The sequence below is a fragment of the Myodes glareolus genome, chromosome 2, assembly GCF_982192425.1.
Source record: "Myodes glareolus chromosome 2, mMyoGla1.1, whole genome shotgun sequence".
Lineage (NCBI taxonomy): Eukaryota > Metazoa > Chordata > Mammalia > Rodentia > Cricetidae > Myodes > Myodes glareolus.
In genome coordinates, this window is record NC_142027.1 from 50,862,934 (window position 1) to 50,880,769 (window position 17,836).

The 17,836-nt window shown below is 47.2% G+C and overlaps 1 protein-coding gene across 9 annotated transcripts; it reads right to left on the reverse strand.

Moving 5' to 3' along the window:
* Nucleotides 1-749: 749 nt before the first annotated feature.
* Zdhhc23 (zDHHC palmitoyltransferase 23) lies at nucleotides 750-17,831 on the reverse strand. 9 transcript variants are annotated; one of them, XM_085685601.2, is made up of 7 exons: nucleotides 16,959-17,087; nucleotides 15,651-15,747; nucleotides 13,734-13,842; nucleotides 13,476-13,618; nucleotides 10,836-11,546; nucleotides 8,847-9,014; nucleotides 750-6,022 (listed from the first exon to the last, which is right to left on the reverse strand). In XM_085685601.2, the coding sequence occupies exons 5-7, from the start codon at nucleotides 11,525-11,527 to the stop codon at nucleotides 5,755-5,757; spliced, it is 1,128 nt and encodes a 375-aa protein (XP_085541727.1). In that variant the 5' UTR covers nucleotides 11,528-11,546; nucleotides 13,476-13,618; nucleotides 13,734-13,842; nucleotides 15,651-15,747; nucleotides 16,959-17,087; the 3' UTR covers nucleotides 750-5,754. The 9 variants fall into 9 exon arrangements, with proteins under 9 accessions (XP_085541727.1, XP_085541726.1, XP_048278556.1 ...); XM_085685600.2 differs by lacking the exon at nucleotides 13,476-13,618; XM_048422599.3 differs by lacking the exons at nucleotides 13,476-13,618; nucleotides 13,734-13,842; nucleotides 15,651-15,747 and adding an exon at nucleotides 17,499-17,831 and having other exon boundaries at nucleotides 8,847-8,903; nucleotides 16,959-17,221.
* Between the last annotated feature and the right edge of the window lie 5 nt (nucleotides 17,832-17,836).

Below are 17,836 nucleotides of genomic sequence, written 5' to 3' on the forward strand. Positions count from 1 at the left end.
CCTTATCACTTCCTGTGAGGTGCTGGGTAAGTGTAAGACTGGATGGAAACAGAGAACAGCGAGTACCTAGAGAAGAGGGGTGGGCAGCCTGTGTTCTATGACCACAGCATCAGTGACACGTGCCCGACAGGGCCCATCCTACCCAATGGCAGCACAATTAGAAGGTGCTCTACACATCCTGATTTCAGAGCATCTAGGACGCCCAAGCACCTTGCTGAGCATGAAGGAAACTCCAAACGCTAATAACAGCTCCAGCGAGGACCATCCAGCCCCTCATCAAAATGCCTAGCCATGCTCCCAACTGCAGCTTCTAAGTAATCCATCTGCTTTGTCTGCTTGGCCTGGCAACTTATACTGAATTCAAAGAATGTTCTAATATTTAGGATTCTATAAAGATTGATCAAATGTTCCCTTCTGTGAACTTTTACACAGAATCATCTGCTAGGAATTTTTCCCATTATAAAACATATCTTTATTATGACAAATTCAAACAGTCTACAAATGCACACAGTAAAATGAGAAAGATGGTGGTACCCAGGACATCTGAACTGGTAGACTAGTGAGCGTGCTTGATTCAGCATCGTCCTGAAGCCACCGAGCCGCACTCCGCACAGTGCAGACTCTGGAGTGGTGGGTTGAGAGACAACAGATGCCAGAGCTGCAACCCAGCCACACACCTTCTTTAACATCACCATACGGCCATCATCCAAAAACACAAGTGTTTTAAAAACCAATGGCCACAAGAAAAATGGGACTAAAGTCATATTTAATCTCATTTCATCTACACCACTGTTTCTAATTATAGCACAATCATGAAAATATTGGCTATTAACAACTAAAAACAAATCAAAACCACACACAAATATTAATTTAATGACAAGCCTGCAGAAAAGGGTGAATTCCTTCAATAAACATGTCCTAAATAAGTCATAAAATTAAGGTTTTCTATCTTAAACTTTATCTTGCTTCACCCTAAGCACCAACCAGAAATTGCTTCTCTGGGACACATATTTTGACTAGGCCACAGTACCAGCTTATAGACCCTTCTGCGAGGATCAGACTCCTGATGGGCCATGATGAAGATATGGTCTGAAACATAACTGCTCACTAGTGCCTTTATAAACAGTATCTGATCTACAAAACCAGGGAGGAAAAGAGGAAGGTGAAGCTCAGGGTCAGCGAAGGGCCGATGGTGGGGACGACGCTATCAGGAGGTCACGCAGCTTAGGGTTTTTTTAAGGCCAACCATTTCAGGACACACCAAGAATCACCAACTGTTTCTGTAAAGAAAGCACTTTATTTCCTTTTAAACAACTTGTCACAGGACTTTATTTTGCACAAATGGCAGTGTTTTGTAAAATCTCCATTTAAAAGGCCTTGCTTCTGAGCTGAGGTGACAGGATGTGGACACAGGCCCAGAGGTGCAACTGTCCCCTCAGCCTCCAGCTTGGCTTGAGGAATCCCGCTTCCTGTTGTTGGGCCATCCATATTAAATATTGGATTTAATGTTAAATTTATTCCTGGATTTCTCTTAGTTAACACCAGATCCTGAAATTAGGTCAGATGCAAAGGTCCCTGAGCCCTAACAAATCATCGAATTGCCCAGACCCTGGCACCATGAATGGAGCTTGCTGCTCTTACATGGCATCTTGTTGATGGTTTTGCCTGAAAAAAAATCAAAGTTCTACTTGTGTCATTAGAACAAACCATCTCTGGTTTTAAAGATTTGCCTTTTAAATATGAATTTCTAAAGGTGAACAGTGCCCCGGGAAGGCTCACGCCCAACGTGGAGCAAGCCTGCTTCGCTCAGCGCTCAGCGTTCACCGCTGTCCCCACAGTGAAATGCACAGAGCAGCTCCAGTGCAGATGGCGGTCCACCAGCATCAGGACTCATCGTGAGTTCCATGTGGTGTTCAGTTTAGTTAACATGGTTTTCATTCTTGCCCACACGACCTCTGCATGTTTAACAGAAAACAGTTCACTTGTCAAACTGCTGCTAAGCAAACCAGATTCCAAGCAGGTGCCTCCAGCGCAAGTCACATCCACTACTTGTCTGGAATAAAGTCTCATTTTTGAAAAGCAAAGTACCAAAATATGGCTAACAGAAAGTGAAGTCATAGAAACCCACTTAGTTTATAGAGATGGGCAAGTGCACAGAACGTTTCTTCCTGAACTTTGAGGGTGAAGCTGTGCGTCTACAGTTGAGTTTATAAAAAGCAGATGTCCTACCAAAGGAAGTAAGTCTGTTGGGACATATCAGCCTTACACAGGCTCTTACTGGAATTGTGTTTTCTGGCAGTGGAAGGTTCTGGTATACAAAGTTTCCTCTCGCTAACAATATTAGAAGTATCGAGGACTATTGCATAAGAGAAGTTTTCAGCCATCTTCCTTCTAGGCAGATGGTACAGTAGATGGCAAGCAATGCGTTCACCAAAGGAAAGCGCCACTCAGAGAGCAGAGGTTTACAATCTCCTAGACAGCCATGTGGCTGAAGAAACAGACAGCACTGTCCCTAAAATACATCTAAGGCTTCATTTCAGTGGCGTTCAGAGTAGCCTGCCAAAAAGGCTGTGAGGATGACCACATAGCACGTTGCAAGTTCCTAAGAAACATGTCTACCAGCGAAGGGGTTTCTCCTTCCTTCAGTCTTGATCTTCTCTGTCAAGCAGACCCATCGCCCTTTGCTGGGAATGTACATGATGGTGTGGTAGAAACACAGGGGTCTTTATGAAGCTCAGATGTAGGCCGAGAGAGAATTGCTATCTGGAGGCACATCTCTGGGGAGCACTTGCTCCACAGTCAAGGGACTGGAACTTACCCACACTGGATGTTTGAGAAAGGCCTGGCTCTTTGGTGGTGGTGGTGTGGTGGTTGGCTTTTTGTTTGGTTGGTTTTTTTCTTTTTTGGTTTTTTGTTAGGGTTTCCCTGTGTAGGTTTGCCTCCAGAGTGCAAGTCACATCCACTACTTGGGATTAAAGACGTGCAACACCACTACCACCAGCAAGGCCTTGACCTTTTAAAGGCTCCAGTTGAATCTTTTCCCACCTGGAGAATACCAAGGCCTACAACAGAATCCCACCAACATGTGGCGATCATAAGCAAGCTCAAAAGTCTAGGAATATATGCCAAAGCTACGCTGGGGCCTAGAGGAGGCTGCTTGTGGACAGCCCCTGGTTTACTGTCTCCTAAAATCAAGCCCTTCAGAAGGTTGAGTGTGTATTTCCCACTTCCCCTCTATGAAGCAACAAGGCCAAGGCAAATTTAAGGTCTCACAAATGACCTTTGATCTTTGGGATCCCAGAACAGTACATGTGTAAAAACCAAACACATCAAGAGGGAGTTTTCCTCATATTAATCTCCCATCTCTGTGGCAGAAAGATGGTGCATTCTGCAGGAACGTTCCAGCTCTGAGACACAAAGGAGCAGTTCAGCATCAGGAGTTAGGAAGAGCAGTCAGGTGTCCACTGCTGGAAAGCGCACATACCCGGTTCTTCTCCCCTAGAGACTTTCAGTAGGGAAGACTGAATGGGAAGGCTGAAAAAGCCATAGAACAAGGATCTTCTTACAGGTCTGACTTTCTGAAACCCTCCCCTCAGTTCTCCAGGAACTTAAACTCCGGGGCTAGAGAGATGGCTCAGCAGTGAGGAGCACAGGCTGCTCTTCTGGAGGACCCAAGTTTAGTTCTCAGTACCCACGGCAGGTAGCTCATGGATGCCTGTAACTCCAGCTCCAGGAGAGCTCTTCTGGCCTTCACACACACACACACACACACACACACACAAAGAAAATCTAAAAAGAAAAGAAACCTAAGCGTCTTCATTTCATTCCAGTGAGCCACGGAGCCGAAAATGAGTCCTCCCAACAGCGTGAGGGGAACTGACCCTTGACGGCAAACTCTGAGGAAGGCAGTGGTCATTCCTCATTCCTAGTGAGGGTCTGGCTGTAGCACTCACCATCACATCACATCTGCACTGCCGCTGAAAATGAGGCAGGCTACAAACACTGACTATATGATCTCTATAAATGTTGGCAGCAGCTAGACATTCAGAGTTGGCTATATACCTGGCATTCAAGAGACATGAAAACTACCAATTTCTGCCCACATACACTGTCTGACATTACTACCATCTCTCTTACCTACAACCCACACAGAAATTAGTTGTATCCAAGCCAACTTTCATTCTAAATGAGTGTCTGACTCTATGCCAGGGACAGGCATCGCTCAAGAAACTGAAAACACCCCAGGCTCTCTCTAGTGAACCCCAGTAGAATATGGAGTCTAGTGTTCGTTAAACAATAGATCTCTGGGGAGAGCAATGACAACCCAGGATGGAAATGTGGCGCCTGTCTTCAGGAGAGCCCTGGCTAGTGGCGAGTCTAAGGGTGGCACCTGCTGCAAAGGACAGGGCTAATTCAGAGGAGGTGGTATTTCCTCTCAATGCTAACAAGCAGGCACAAAAGGGAAAATGCAGCACTGTTTCCCATCTCTGAGCAACAAGGCCAAGGCAAATTTAAGGTCTCAGAAATTATCTTTGATCTGGGATCCCAGAACAGTACATGTGTAAAAACCAAACACGTCAAGAAGGAGCAGAAAGACAGTGCATGCTGCAGGAACACACAGTCTTTCCTATGTTCTAGCTCTGGGACACAAAGGAGCAGTTCAACATCGGAAGTTAGGAAGAGCAGTCAGGTGTCCACTGTTGGAAAGTGCACATACCCAGTTCTTCTCCCCTAGAGACTTTCAATAGGGAAAGGGGAGCAAGCAGCAATGTGTGGATGTGGGAAGCTGTCAGTCACCCCGAGAGCTCATGCCAGGCGCATGTTCCCATTGTGTGCTATAAGCCTACAGCACTAGATATACACGAACAATAATAAAAAATCAAGCCCTTGCTATTAATCAGCCTCCTTAGGAAGGAAGGAGGGTAGGTCCCAGGACAGTCTCCTTCCATCCAGACACCATCACCCACCAGTGTGCTAGCACCTCACCAGGTGAAATGGGAAGGAGGAAAGACATTAATGTTTGTCAGCATTAGAGTAAATCTACAATGATCCATCTGCTGCCCACTGCCCACAGCATAGATAGTAATTATCACTCTCATCCTTCCCAAGACAAGATGACCAGCATCGAGCCTCCTGTCACGTCCAGTCCATGAGGACAGGATCTGTCACTAAGGAGAATTTCTATAACTGTACACACCAATTGTCTTAATAATATCGGCTTCAATGTTCTGATCTACGGACTGCTTCAGTCCTAGGGATCCCGCCGAGTGCTTGAGTTGGACCGGAGTACTTTCCACGTCCTTCCTCAGATGGCCCTCATGGCTGCTCCATGAGGTAGCTAGGCAGCAGAGGCCCCCGTGCAGATGAACCTGAGACTTGGGAAAGCCACGCTACCAAGGGGTCATATGGCTCTTAAGAACTGAAAGGAGAACTAGGGACTATCCTAGTAACACTCCTCAGATGAGAGGGCAGAAACTCCTTCTACTGGCCTGGGCCTGAGAAACCCACATCCCTGGCAGCTTCTGGTGACTGAGTCAGCAAGGTGACTGGAAAGGAACGGCTCTACGCCTGCAGCTTTAGTATCAAAATCCCTTAAGTTATGAAGTCAAAAGGAAATGACCTTTTCTTCAGTCCTGTCTTCAAACCTGAGCATGGCCCTACACCTCTGAGAAGACGGTGATGAAGATGAACCCTTCATGGATACCAAGTGTGAAACAGACAGGACAGAGAAAGGAGAGCGGCACGGAAGGCACTTCAGACGATGTCCTCAGCAGGGGCGTGGGCAGGGTGTGTGCCCAGGGTGGAGAACTGGTGCCAATTGCGCAGGAAGCCCCTGTTGTACTGGCCTGTGTCCACGATGAGCCCACAGAGGAGCCGGCGGCCTGTCTTCTGCCGAAGGGCCTGCTGGACTTCCCTCTCAGTCACATTGTAGCTGATGTTTATCAACTGGATGAGGAAAATGTAGGCCATGCCCGCTGTGATGATCACGGAGTACCACACACAGGTGAAGGATAGAGCTGAGCTGCATTGGAGAAAGGAGCCTTTCTGAACATTTGTACTCTTTAGTAAGGACCTGAGCATCTTCTCCCCTATTAGAGGATAGCACAGTAGCTTCAGAATGTCAGTGCCCAGTTGAACCTTTTTAATTTTCCTTTGGTTTCTTAGTACATAGTTTCCCAGCATGTTATATTTAGCAAAGGCTGTTTCATTATACTTTGTAGTACTTGTTGAATGAATGAGCAATTCCTAAGCTGTGCCTAACTCAGGAGGAAACAGAGGATCCAGGAGGTCATTATTGCTGTGCTCTATGAAGTTGGAGACAGAAATCTGAGAACAGGGCTATGTTCTGTCTGTAGGCTAGTGCTAACTCTCAACATTAACAGCCCTTTACGTACATGCAGGAGCCAGGCTGGAGCAACAGCACAGGGTTTCAGAGTGCTTGCTGCTCTTCCAGAAAATATGAGGTCAGTTCCCAGCACCCTAGTAAGTTAGCTCACAACCACCTCTGACTCTGGTTCCAGGGACTCGGATGCCCCCTTCTGGCCTCTGTGAGCAGCCACACATATTTGGCCTATGTAAATTAAATTAAAAAAAATTAAAAATAAAAAAAAAGAGGTGTAGGAACCTAATATTTCAAACTAAATCACTCAGGGCAGGAAAACATCTTCAAGGCTCAGTCATGAACTATGGGCTGGGGCTGTCTCTTAGAATAATCAAAGATCAGGCCATGTTGATTCACACGTGCACAGTGAAAAGTTAGCTGGGAAGAAACCAGACTCTTCATTTGTGAAGTTAAGCAGGACCTCACAGATTACAAATCCAAAACTCCACCATAAGCTGAGGTGACAGCAATCACCACATAAAGTGGGGTGAGAAGTAAAGGTGGGACTGGGCACCCCCTTCACCCCACAAAGCACACAGACACTTTGCATTACACTTACCACCCTTGTGTTGGCCAAGGATTTCACAGTGACTGTCCACACATCTAAAGTAGAAAGTTACCACAAGAAGAGAGGGCTAATAATCTCTCTAAAATACCTGTCATGTCCAAACCTAGAGTGGGGAGCTCTGAGCTCTGCAAAGACTAACAAGAACTAACAACATACAGGGTGTCTGGGTAACAGAAGCAGAAGCTGCTCTGAGAACAAAAAATGAGAAGGAAGAAAAGAACCAAACCAGAAACTACAGAGCACCCATGCTGAGAGAAGGGGGAAGGAACAAACAGTATGGGCAAGAAGCACCCTTGATGTGTGGGGGTGGGACTGACGAGAGCATTCTTGGTGTGTGTGTGGGACACTGTGGTGTGGGGGGGGGACAAGAGCACCCTTCATCTGTGGAGGTGGGAGGAGCAGGACACACATGAGAATCCCACTTACACCACTACATGGAAATCTGTGCAGTTTATAAATGGGTTCCCACCTAATGATGCCTGAGGAATCTTGACCTAGATAACACAGTAATCATGAGTGGTGAAATTAAAAAAAAAATTAGAGCAGAACAAACCATGAGAGGTTAGAGAGAAGAGAAAGGTTACAGAGATATGAGAAACTCTCCAAAGAATCCCGCTGCGACCACGGGCACACAGGAACTTCTCAGATGCGGGAGTTCCTGGTAAAGCCAAAGCCTGTTTGTTTGCCTGTTGAGACAGGGTCTCTCTACGTAGCCTTGGCTGTCTTGGAATGTGATTTGTAGAACAAGTTGTCCTTGAGCTCTGAGATATGCACCTGCTTCAGGACCCCAAGTACAAATTAAAGGTGTGTATCATCAATGATGCTTCTGATATCACCCTAGAACACACCCATCACCACTGCACAGCTCTATGGATATCGCCCTAGAACACACCCATCACAACTGCACAGCTTTGTTGGTATAGCCCTAGAACACACCCATCACAACTGCACAGCTTTGTTGGTATTGCCCTAGAACACACCCATCATCCCTGCACAGCTCTATGAATATCGCCCTAGAACACACCCATCACCACTGCACAGCTTTGTTGGTATCGCCCTAGAACACACCCATCACCACTGCACAGCTCTATGAATATCGCCCTAGAACACACCCATCACCACTGCACAGCTTTGTTGGTATCGCCCTAGAACACACCCATCACCACTGCACAGCTTTGTTGGTATTGCCCTAGAACACACCCATCACCACTGCACAGCTTTGTTGGTATCGCCCTAGAACACACCCATCACCACTGCACAGCTCTATGAATATCGCCCTAGAACACACCCATCACCACTGCACAGCTTTGTTGGTATCGCCCTAGAACACACCCATCACCACTGCACAGCTTTGTTGGTATTGCCCTAGAACACACCCATCACCACTGCACAGCTTTGTTGGTATCGCCCTAGAACACACCCATCACCACTGCACAGCTTTGTTGGTATTGCCCTAGAACACACCCATCACCACTGCACAGCTTTGTTGGTATTGCCCTAGAACACACCCATCACCACTGCACAGCTTTGTTGGTATTGCCCTAGAACACACCCATCACCACTGCACAGCTTTGTTGGTATTGCCCTAGAACACACCCATCACCACTGCACAGCTTTGTTGGTATCACCCTAGAACACACCCATCACCACTGCACAGCTTTGTTGGTATCGCCCTAGAACACACCCATCACCACTGCACTGCTTTGTTGGTATTGCCCTAGAACACACCCATCACCACTGCACTGCTTTGTTGACAATTTTAGGGATGCCCAGCATCTCCAAAGCCTGCCTGATGCTTGGCTGAAAACAGGTAACTTAAGAGCAAATAACAGTCTGTTTCTGGCAATGATTATTTCTTCCTCACTGGTCCTCTTAACAGAGGGTTCCACAACTTACCTGTAATTTGCGTAAACTCCAGGACAGTAGAAGAGGGCTGTGAAGAGGCTTCTGTCCCTACAAATGGTGTTCAAGGTCAGCGATATCCCGTACACCGAAGTGAGCAAGAAGATCAAAAGGGCAAGTATAAATGCTTGATGATTTGATTCTCCAACGCAGCTGTTTATCCTCAAAACAGCAGAGGGGGAAAACACATTTGAAAATGTCTCATATAACCCACACGATATACAAGAAAGCCTTTAAAATAGAGACAGTAGGACGTTCAGTTATGAAACCCTAAGTCATCTTAGGTTTCAGTTTTAGGGAAACAAAACCCTGTCTGCTGTGTGGCAAAGTCTTATATTCTCTATGGAAAAGTAGAACCATTATCCCTTAGTTTGAAGCCATGACTAATCAAAAAAGCAGAACCCAGCTAACAAATCTACCCATCTAAATATAGAGCTTATACATACATAAACATACATAGGCACATATGAGGGTTGAACCTGGCTCACTGTGCATGTTAGGCAAACACTCTACCATTGGGCTATACCCCTAAGCCCTGATCCTAAATATTAATTAGTGAGGTCAATTATCCAGCTATGAGGAAAGTTGAGATTAAGCAGTATGAAAAGTACAGTCAGAAATACTGCACAAATTGGAAAATATGTTCAGTGTGCATGAGAGCAACAAAAGGACTCAATACAGTTAAAGCTGTAGTGCAGCACAGAGAACAAGACATTAGGAAGCAGGCCAGGTTAAAAAAAAATGGCCCTATGTCATGGCCTCTGTGAAGGCAGGGTACACGGGTCACCTCTCTTCTGCCCAAGCATCCCAGGATGCTCAGTGGCCAGAGGTTTCCTATAGGACAAACTGTCAGATTCCACAAATGAGCATTTAGAAATGGGCCAACACACTTGCATGCACAAGCACCCATTGGGGATAAATGACAAGTGCATGTGTTAAACTAAAAACAGCCCTTCACACCTAAAGACAAGTCCCAGAAATGAGGTGTCCCTGTCCTAGGGCCATGCACTTGGCCATGTCAGTACCCGCCCCCCATGCATTTCCTGCACTCACTCTCTCCTGTTCTCTGCAGACCTAAGGTGCAGTTCCTTAGACAGAGCCCCTGAGAGCAGCACAGGTGCACACACCTGCTGCTGACAGCATTCAGAGCTGAGTCCTAACGCCCGCTCCCTTCAGCTCAGCATCACCCAGCAGAATTTTAGGTGCCACACTTAGATGTTAAGGGCCTGTTGCCGCCAGCCAGCTTGAAGGTACAAAACAAAGTCTATCTCCGGGCAGAAAACCAATTAAGGAATATCTGATAAGACCTCAGCTACAATGGTGTGTGGAAATCCCTATTTGCATAAAATGATTAAGAATGTACAGCCAAAAACTAGCAGAGTCACCTGGAAACAAGAACCACGTGTGCTCGTAGGTGAGCACGCACGTGTGTACACTTGCATGTGGACACAGAGGTTGATGTTGGTGTCTTCCTCAATCATTCTCCACCATATTTTTTGAGTCAGGATCTCTCACAGAACCAGCACCTTGCTAATCCAGCTAGATGGGATGGCCGGCAAGCCCAGTGATCTTCCTGCCTCTGCCTTCCCAGAGCTGGGATCAAATGCACATGGCCATTGTCCACGGATGCTGAGGAGGGACCCCAGGTCCTAATGCTTGCATAGCAAGGATTTTACCAACTTAGCCATCTCCACAGCCCCTGATAAATGATTCTTTTCTCAAACCACCAAAGAAAAACTGGAAGGAAAAGGGGGGGCGGGGAGCCACTCCCAAAGTTTTTCTGCTCATCCCCTTCAGGAAATTGAAGGCACTAAATCTGTGAAACTCAGGAACCTGGTGACTAAGCGGGAACATCCTCACAGCCTACAAATATCTGCAAGGTGTAAAACTGGGGAAAGAGACATTTCAGGACAGCACAGAGGAAGAGCAAATATGGGGAGCCTATAGATTTAGTTTCTGGGCGTCCACATTTTTCCAACATACCAGACACAATGATGATCCATTCTCCTTACACAGATGCCACATATCCGGCAATGCCATGCCCGGGCGGGCCGTACTAGCTGGCACTTGGCACACCAGTCCTCCTTCATCTTGGCAGGGCTGTCAAGTGCCACCCTGGAGGAGCCCTTAATATCATCCTTCAGCGTGCGGTTGTTGAGGCTCCCTGAGGGATCCGTTCCAGGGAACCCTTTGGTCTTCTCTTGCCCTTTTTTGATCGGGCATTCGATTTGGCTGTTGCTGGGGCATTTGTCACTGCAAGCTGGATTGCTGAGGTAGCCTGGATCCTTCTTGGCTCGGTACAAGGCTAAGAGTATCAGGAATAACCCGAAGGTAAGGAGAGCCAGCTGGGTGGGCCCTACCTGCCCTCTGGGGACCACTTCCCGCAGGAACACATAGTACATATAACCCAGTGAGAACAGTCCAAGGCTGAGGAAAAACAGTGTCTGCTCTTTCCTTCGGTGAGTGAGGTAGTAGTACCAGAGCGCCAGCACGGGAAGGGAGGTCAGAACCACCACCCCCAGCAGGAAATGCCAGGAAGCCACGTGAAGGAAAACTGGCAAAAGCACGAGTGGAGGGACGATGCTAATATTAACTTTTCTGGCTCCTCTAAGCCAAGGAATTCGGAGGCGATCAGAAATCGTATCTGTGATTCTTTCGCAAGTCTCTGGCCGCATTGATTTACAGGTAAGCCATCTATTCAGAGAGAGCAGAACAATGTGCTTCACAGGGATTTGGTGAATTAAAAACTACAGGGTCCCAGATGTCAAACAGCAGTATAAATGATAGGACACCAAAAGCCAACATTTCATTCCCTCACTGCTAAGCCAAGCTTTTCAGATTAAAGTATCATTTTTTTAGAATAGGGAGATAATGTTTATAACTGTAACAGCCAGCATTCTTCCTTAAATACACAGGTATATGCACATATTCCACACAAATGTCTTGACCCGACTGGGTGGATGGACACTCAAATGAATCTTTTTGTAAAAGTTGGCAGTGAATATTCAAAAAGTATTATGTAAGTGGGAGTGTTCTTCCAATGAACTCAGAAAAGCCCAGGGGATGGACACCAACGGGGCTTAGTGGAACAGTGTGGTCTGGACTTAGCCTGGATGGTCAGCTGGTAAAGAAGGAAGGCAGTGTTGCAGCCAAGAGAAACGGGTGCAGCTCAAAGCCTGCCCTGCACCCCGGAGTGAGCCAGGCTGTGACAGACAGGCGTCCACATAGGCAGGAACTAAAGAGAAGAGTGTCTGCTGACTCTGCACAGCTAGGCAGGCTGCTGTTTAAAAGCTCCAATTTTAAAACCTAATCCTCAACACTTGAGCATGAGGTGATGAGGCTGGTGGGCATGGTGGCACACACCTTCATTTACAGGTGCATGAAGGCCTGAGGTAGGAGGATTACTGATCCCAGAAACTTAAGGTCAGAGTCAACAATATAGTGAGACCTTCAGGGGGTGGTCTCGTTAAGAGGTGATTTGGTCATGACAGGAGTCCTCATGAATGGGATTAGACCCTTTATAAAAGAGGCCAAAGGAGCCTATTAATTTCACCGCATGAAGGCGTGGCACGAACACACCATGTATGAAGCAGATGACTTCATGTCCTAGTGTTTTGTGGAAGGGTTATGGGACTGAATATTGATAGAAGCCTCTAATCAAAGTGTCCCGGGTTTCTGCAGTTTCTCTTGGATGCTTATGTTCACACAAGAGGCTGGGAGGTGGCTCAGCAGGCAAAGCGTTTGCCGTACAAACATGAGAACAGGAGTTTAGATTCCCGGTATCCGTGTAAAAAGGCAGGTGTGATGGTATGTGTTTGTAACCCCAGCACTAAGGAAGTGGACCTCCAGAGCTTACTGGCTAGACAGTCTACCCAGTCAGTGAGCTCCAGATTCAGTGAAGAGAACTTGTTTCAAAACTTAGGGTGGTGGATCTATTGCATAAGACATGACACACCTTTCACTTACACATAAAAACATATACAAACAATAATTAATAATGGTGACTTTAGGGACTAGGATGATGAGGCAGTTGACAAAGTATTTGTATGACAGCAAGAGGGCTGAGTTGGATCCCCAGTACCCATGTAAAAGTATGGACAAGGGGCTAGCAAGATGACCCAGGGGATAAGGGTCATGCTTGCCACCATGGCAGATGATTTGAGTTCACTTTCAGGGTCTGATGTGGGATCCCCCTCTCTATGCTGTGAATACCATTGGTTTGGGCCTGTGATAGGATAGAGCAGAGCTAGGCAGGGAAAACTAAACTGAATGCTGGGAGAAGGAAGGCAGAGTTGAGAGAAGCCACCGAGCCGCAGCCAGAGACACAAGCTGGAACCTTGCCAGTATGCCACGATCCTTGTGGTAAAATATAAAATAATGGAAATGGGTTAAATTAAGATGTAAAAGCTAGCCAATAAGAAATTAGATCTAATAGGCCAAATAGTGATTTAATTAATACAGTTTCTATGGGGTTATTTCGGGAGGCTGGGCAGCCGGGAAAAACACTAGCGACCTCCATACTACAAGGGTCCACAGGGTAGAAGGAGAGAACCAACTCTGGCAGGTTGTCCTCTGACCTATGCATAAAAACCATGGGACAGACATGGATATACAGGCACATACATTATAAAAACAGAGAGGCATGGTGGTGTGAGCTTATATTCCTAGTGCTGCAGGGCAGGCAGCCGCAGACAGGAGATTCCTGGAGACTGCTGGTCAGCTAGTCTGGCCAACTGAAGAGGCCTGGGTTCAGTGAGAGGCACTGTCTGAAAAAATACAGCAGAAAAAACAACTCAGAAAGACACCTAACACCAACCACTGTCCACAAGGAGCCCACATGTGTACATACACATACAACGCATATGACACACATACACTGACCTTAAAGACATGTTTACAACCAGGCAATGGTGGCACATGCAGAAGCAGGACAATCTCTGTGAGTTCAAGGCCAGTCTGGTGTACAGAGCTAGTTCCAGGACAGCCAAGGCTACAGAGAGAAACACTGTCTTAGAAATGTCTCGGAAAACCAACAGACAGACAAAACCAAAGCAAAAGATATAATGTAAAACCAAAGGGGAAACAGCACCTCAAGATCTGGAAAGTTCTTGGCCTTCTTAGCTTGTTTATACAATAACAACTGTGGGGACTGGAAAGATTGCTCAGTGGTTAGGAGCACTGACTGTTCTTCTAGAGGACCCTGGTTTAATTACCAGCACCCACATGGCAGTTCACAATAACAACTGTGAAGCCTGTGTGAAAGAGTCCATCATCAGATCACAATGGCTCAGCCCTGTGCTATGAATCAAGACAATGGGAAGATGACCCTTAAAGCAGTTCTGAGACTGCGGTTGCATTCCTATCATAAGCTTAGAATGCTTGGGCCTTGATGACACCATGGTTTGAGAGAAAGAGGCTCAGAACACCCCTGAAATCTCAGGGCTCACTGCTAGTCACATCAAGTCTCTGCTTCCTACAGTCTGATGTAGTGTCTTACAGAAACCCCAGATGTGGTTCCTGAAAAGCCAGGTGCAATGGAGATTGCAGGGGCCACGACTCTCAAGGACATCAATAGTAAACTTGGGTGGCATTTTATGTTCCCAATTCTACAGCCCCACAGAACACAAGAGTTGTGGGGGCATGGTTATATGCATGTAAATGTCAAAGAATGTTCCAGAGAGTATCAAGGTCAAGGCTAAGAAGTGCCATAGAGTTGAGTCACCCCACAGAGTCCTCACTAGGATGCTGTCTTGTGTACTCATGGGTATGGGACCACTGCACAGACCACTAGGCAATGCCTGGTAAAGCTGCAGGGTAATAACTGACCAAGACCCCAGAATGGTGGACCTAGCAGCATACCACCTCTGTGTAGGAACGAGACTCTGACCCATGAGAGCTGTGCTGTGAGCTGCACCCTCAGGAGCCCAACTTTCAGCTCAGTATGTCTGGAAGGTAGGCTATATAGTTAAGACTTGCGTTGTTAACACAGAAAAACCCTGTCTCAAAAAAGAAAAAAAGGAAAAGACTTGAACTGTAAACATGTCGTTTGCCCTGTGGGAATGGGACCTGTCCTCCCCTTTTCCTTTCCCATTTCTCATTTTTTTTTTCCATGGGAATGTCTTTTCAATGAATGTCTCACTATTGTGTTTTGAAAGTACACAACTGTTTTTTCTTCATTTTCTATGTGTACGTGTATTTTGCTTGCATGTATATATGTGTATTGTGTGTGCCTCGTGACTACTGAGGTGGGGGGGGATTGTCGGATCCCTTGGGACTGGAATTACAGGCAGCTGTAAGCTGTCATGTGGATCGTGGGAATTGAACCTTGGTCCTTTGCAGCAGCAGGAAGTGCTCTTTGCCTCCCTTCTGCCCACAGCCTGTTATCCACAGGCCTGCAGCTGAAGGGCACTACAGTGCCACTCAGACCACTGTCCAGACTTAACAGGTCTATGCTGACACTTGCACAATTAAATATTTGAGGTTGTTGGGATGTAAGGAACGTATTTTGATTGTGAAGATAGGTAGAAGCAGAGGTAGACTGCTAAGATTTGAATATTTGTGGCCCACCAAAGTCCATTTAGTTCAAAGCTAATCCACGTCTTATTATATGATCTTATTAAGAGGTAGGGTTTTAGGAAGTGATGAAGTCAACAAGGTGGAGCATGAATGAGATTAACATCCCCACAAAAGAAGATCAAGGCAAGTGGGTCATTCATCCCTTTTGCCATGTGCGGATGTAGCAAGATGATGCCATCTATGAGGAGGAGGGTTCACACCAGATACTAAATCTGCCAGCACCTTTGACTTTGGATTTCTCCACCTCCAGAACTGTAGGCTTCCACTTCTACCACTCTGTACCCCCTCTGGAGGATTTGGTCGCAGCAGCCTAAGTGGACTAAGACAGGCAAGAACGTTAAGGTAGGTTATGCAAAAATAACTTTAGACAATTTTATTGAGCAGGTCTAACCCGTAAAATGAGTGGGAGACGATGATCTGGAGTCACAGAGCAGCAGGGTCAGGGGGAAGCAGGAAGCCTGTCTCCAGGCCTTGAGGGCCAGGAGAGACCAAGAGTCGGCAAAGTTAATGGGGAAGCCGCAGTCCTGAGTGACAGCCATTATGGAAACAGCACAGTTTCTCCAGTCATTAGTGCAAAGTGCTCTATTTTCTCAGTATGGATTTCAGACTAAGTCTACAGAAGCTATATTTAAGGCTACCTGTTTAAAAAGACTATAGAGAAAGACAAGGAACAATTATAAAGAGGTTATGGGCTTCAGAGTGAAGCTTGACAGCGAATGCAGGTCCCCAGGGAGAGTGTTTTCATGGCTAGACTAACAATCTGCAGTGACTCTGGAACGAAACGGGGCTGCTTCCGGGAAAAGCTTGTCTCCAACACCCCTCTTCCTCTCACATCATGCATTCCATAAGTAGATGTTTAAAAATATAGATTAAAAAAATGGTGAAAACCAATTCATTGTCGCTTGATACAAAATGGTTTTCACTAATGCTAAAAAGTCTCCCTCTAGATAGCAAGTTCCATCGCTGAGATCCTGGTGAAAGTAAAGGCCAAAGGTAAGACAATAGTACAGTCAAGATGGTACTGTTGTTTACATAACACAGTCCTCTCTGTGGGGCACACATGACCTTTCTCCCTGGTAACGAGGGGTGAACCAAGAGCAGAAAACTATCTTTCAACCTCCAAGACCCATGTGACCTAGCAGGATGATGCCTTTCATGGGCTCCACTAAGATCACTGGAAATGTAACAACTTCCTGGATCGTTCATTTAAACTTGCAGTTTGGGCTGGTTTGTGCTCTTTATTCAACACATTTAATTTGCCTACTATCCCTTGTTCTACGTGTCCTCCCCATGCTCATCCTGAAAGAAGAACACTGTTCAAGTCCTTGTGAACTGAACTGGACAGTCGTGGACTGCTACCTACCCCATTTTTACAAAATCCTCACACGACATCAAAAACAATGCTCTATTTTAGAACCTTTGGAATAGAACCAAGAGCAAATTCTAGCACTCTGGAGGGCAAACCTGAAAGAATATACGGTACGTCTCAACAGCAGCAGTTGGGTCAGCATCTGAAAACTGTACGCTTACCTGTCACAGCCTTCATCGAGGTCTTGACAGTCACACAAACAAGCAGCCACGTGGTTCTTTTCCCCATTTCGATCTATATACTCACAGCAGCACAGGGGCTCCAACTCAGGTTCTTCGGTTTTCTTTTTTTTCACTGGCTTCATATTGCCCTTTAGTGTTTGCACCTGTCACCGTGAGGCATCAGAAGCTCTCAGAAGGCAAAGGTGGCAACACCTCAACTCACATCCTGTAAACACATCCTCGCTTGTGATTAACGCCAACGCCTGAGCAATAAAAAATGAAAAGGGGGGAGGGGTCCTGTTTCCATCAGGTTTTCCCGGCTCCGCGTGGCCTGAACGGGGGGCTCCTTGACTCCTGGGGCTCTGAGTATCTTCACCTCCCTTCCCAGTCTAGAAGCATCTGGGTACCAACCGTTCCCATGGCGACAGCCGACCACGCGGCCCGGGACAGCAGGGCTAGGGCGGCCCAGTTCACCTGCGGGTGCCGGCTGGGTAGAGCCGGGCGGTCCCCACCCCAAGGCTGCGCGCCTTGGAAACTCACCCTCGCAGGTGCAGGCAGCGACGCCCCGGCGCTTCAACCATCCACTCGCCCCGGGCTGCCAGGAGTCCCCCGGCAGCCCCGAGGTCGCCGTCCAGCCCACTCCGAGCCAGCCGCTCCGAGGGCGTGGGCGGGCCTGGAGAATGACCTTGGCTGAGAAGTTACCTGCCCTCCGACGGAGGCGGGGACCGGGAGGAGGACCGGCTCCTCTGGGCGCGGCAGCGTCTGGGACCCAGCACCGCCGGCTCGGGCGTGCAGGGCGGAGTCGCCCACCTGTCTGCACCGCCGGTGTGCGCGCGCCTGCCTTGCGATCCAGTCGCCCCCGGCCGCCGCTCCGCAGG

Coding starts and splice junctions, on each gene's coding strand:
- Zdhhc23 (XM_048422598.3), bottom strand. CDS start 17,025: ATGGGGAAAAGAACCACGTGGCTGCTTGTTTGTGTGACTGTCAAGACC. Junction 9,015..10,835: donor ATGGATCATCATTGTGTCTG/GTATGTTGGAAA, acceptor TGCTGTTTTGAG/GATAAACAGCTGCGTTGGAG. Junction 6,023..8,846: donor GGAGTTTACGCAAATTACAG/GTAAGTTGTGGA, acceptor TCTCCAATGCAG/CTCAGCTCTATCCTTCACCT.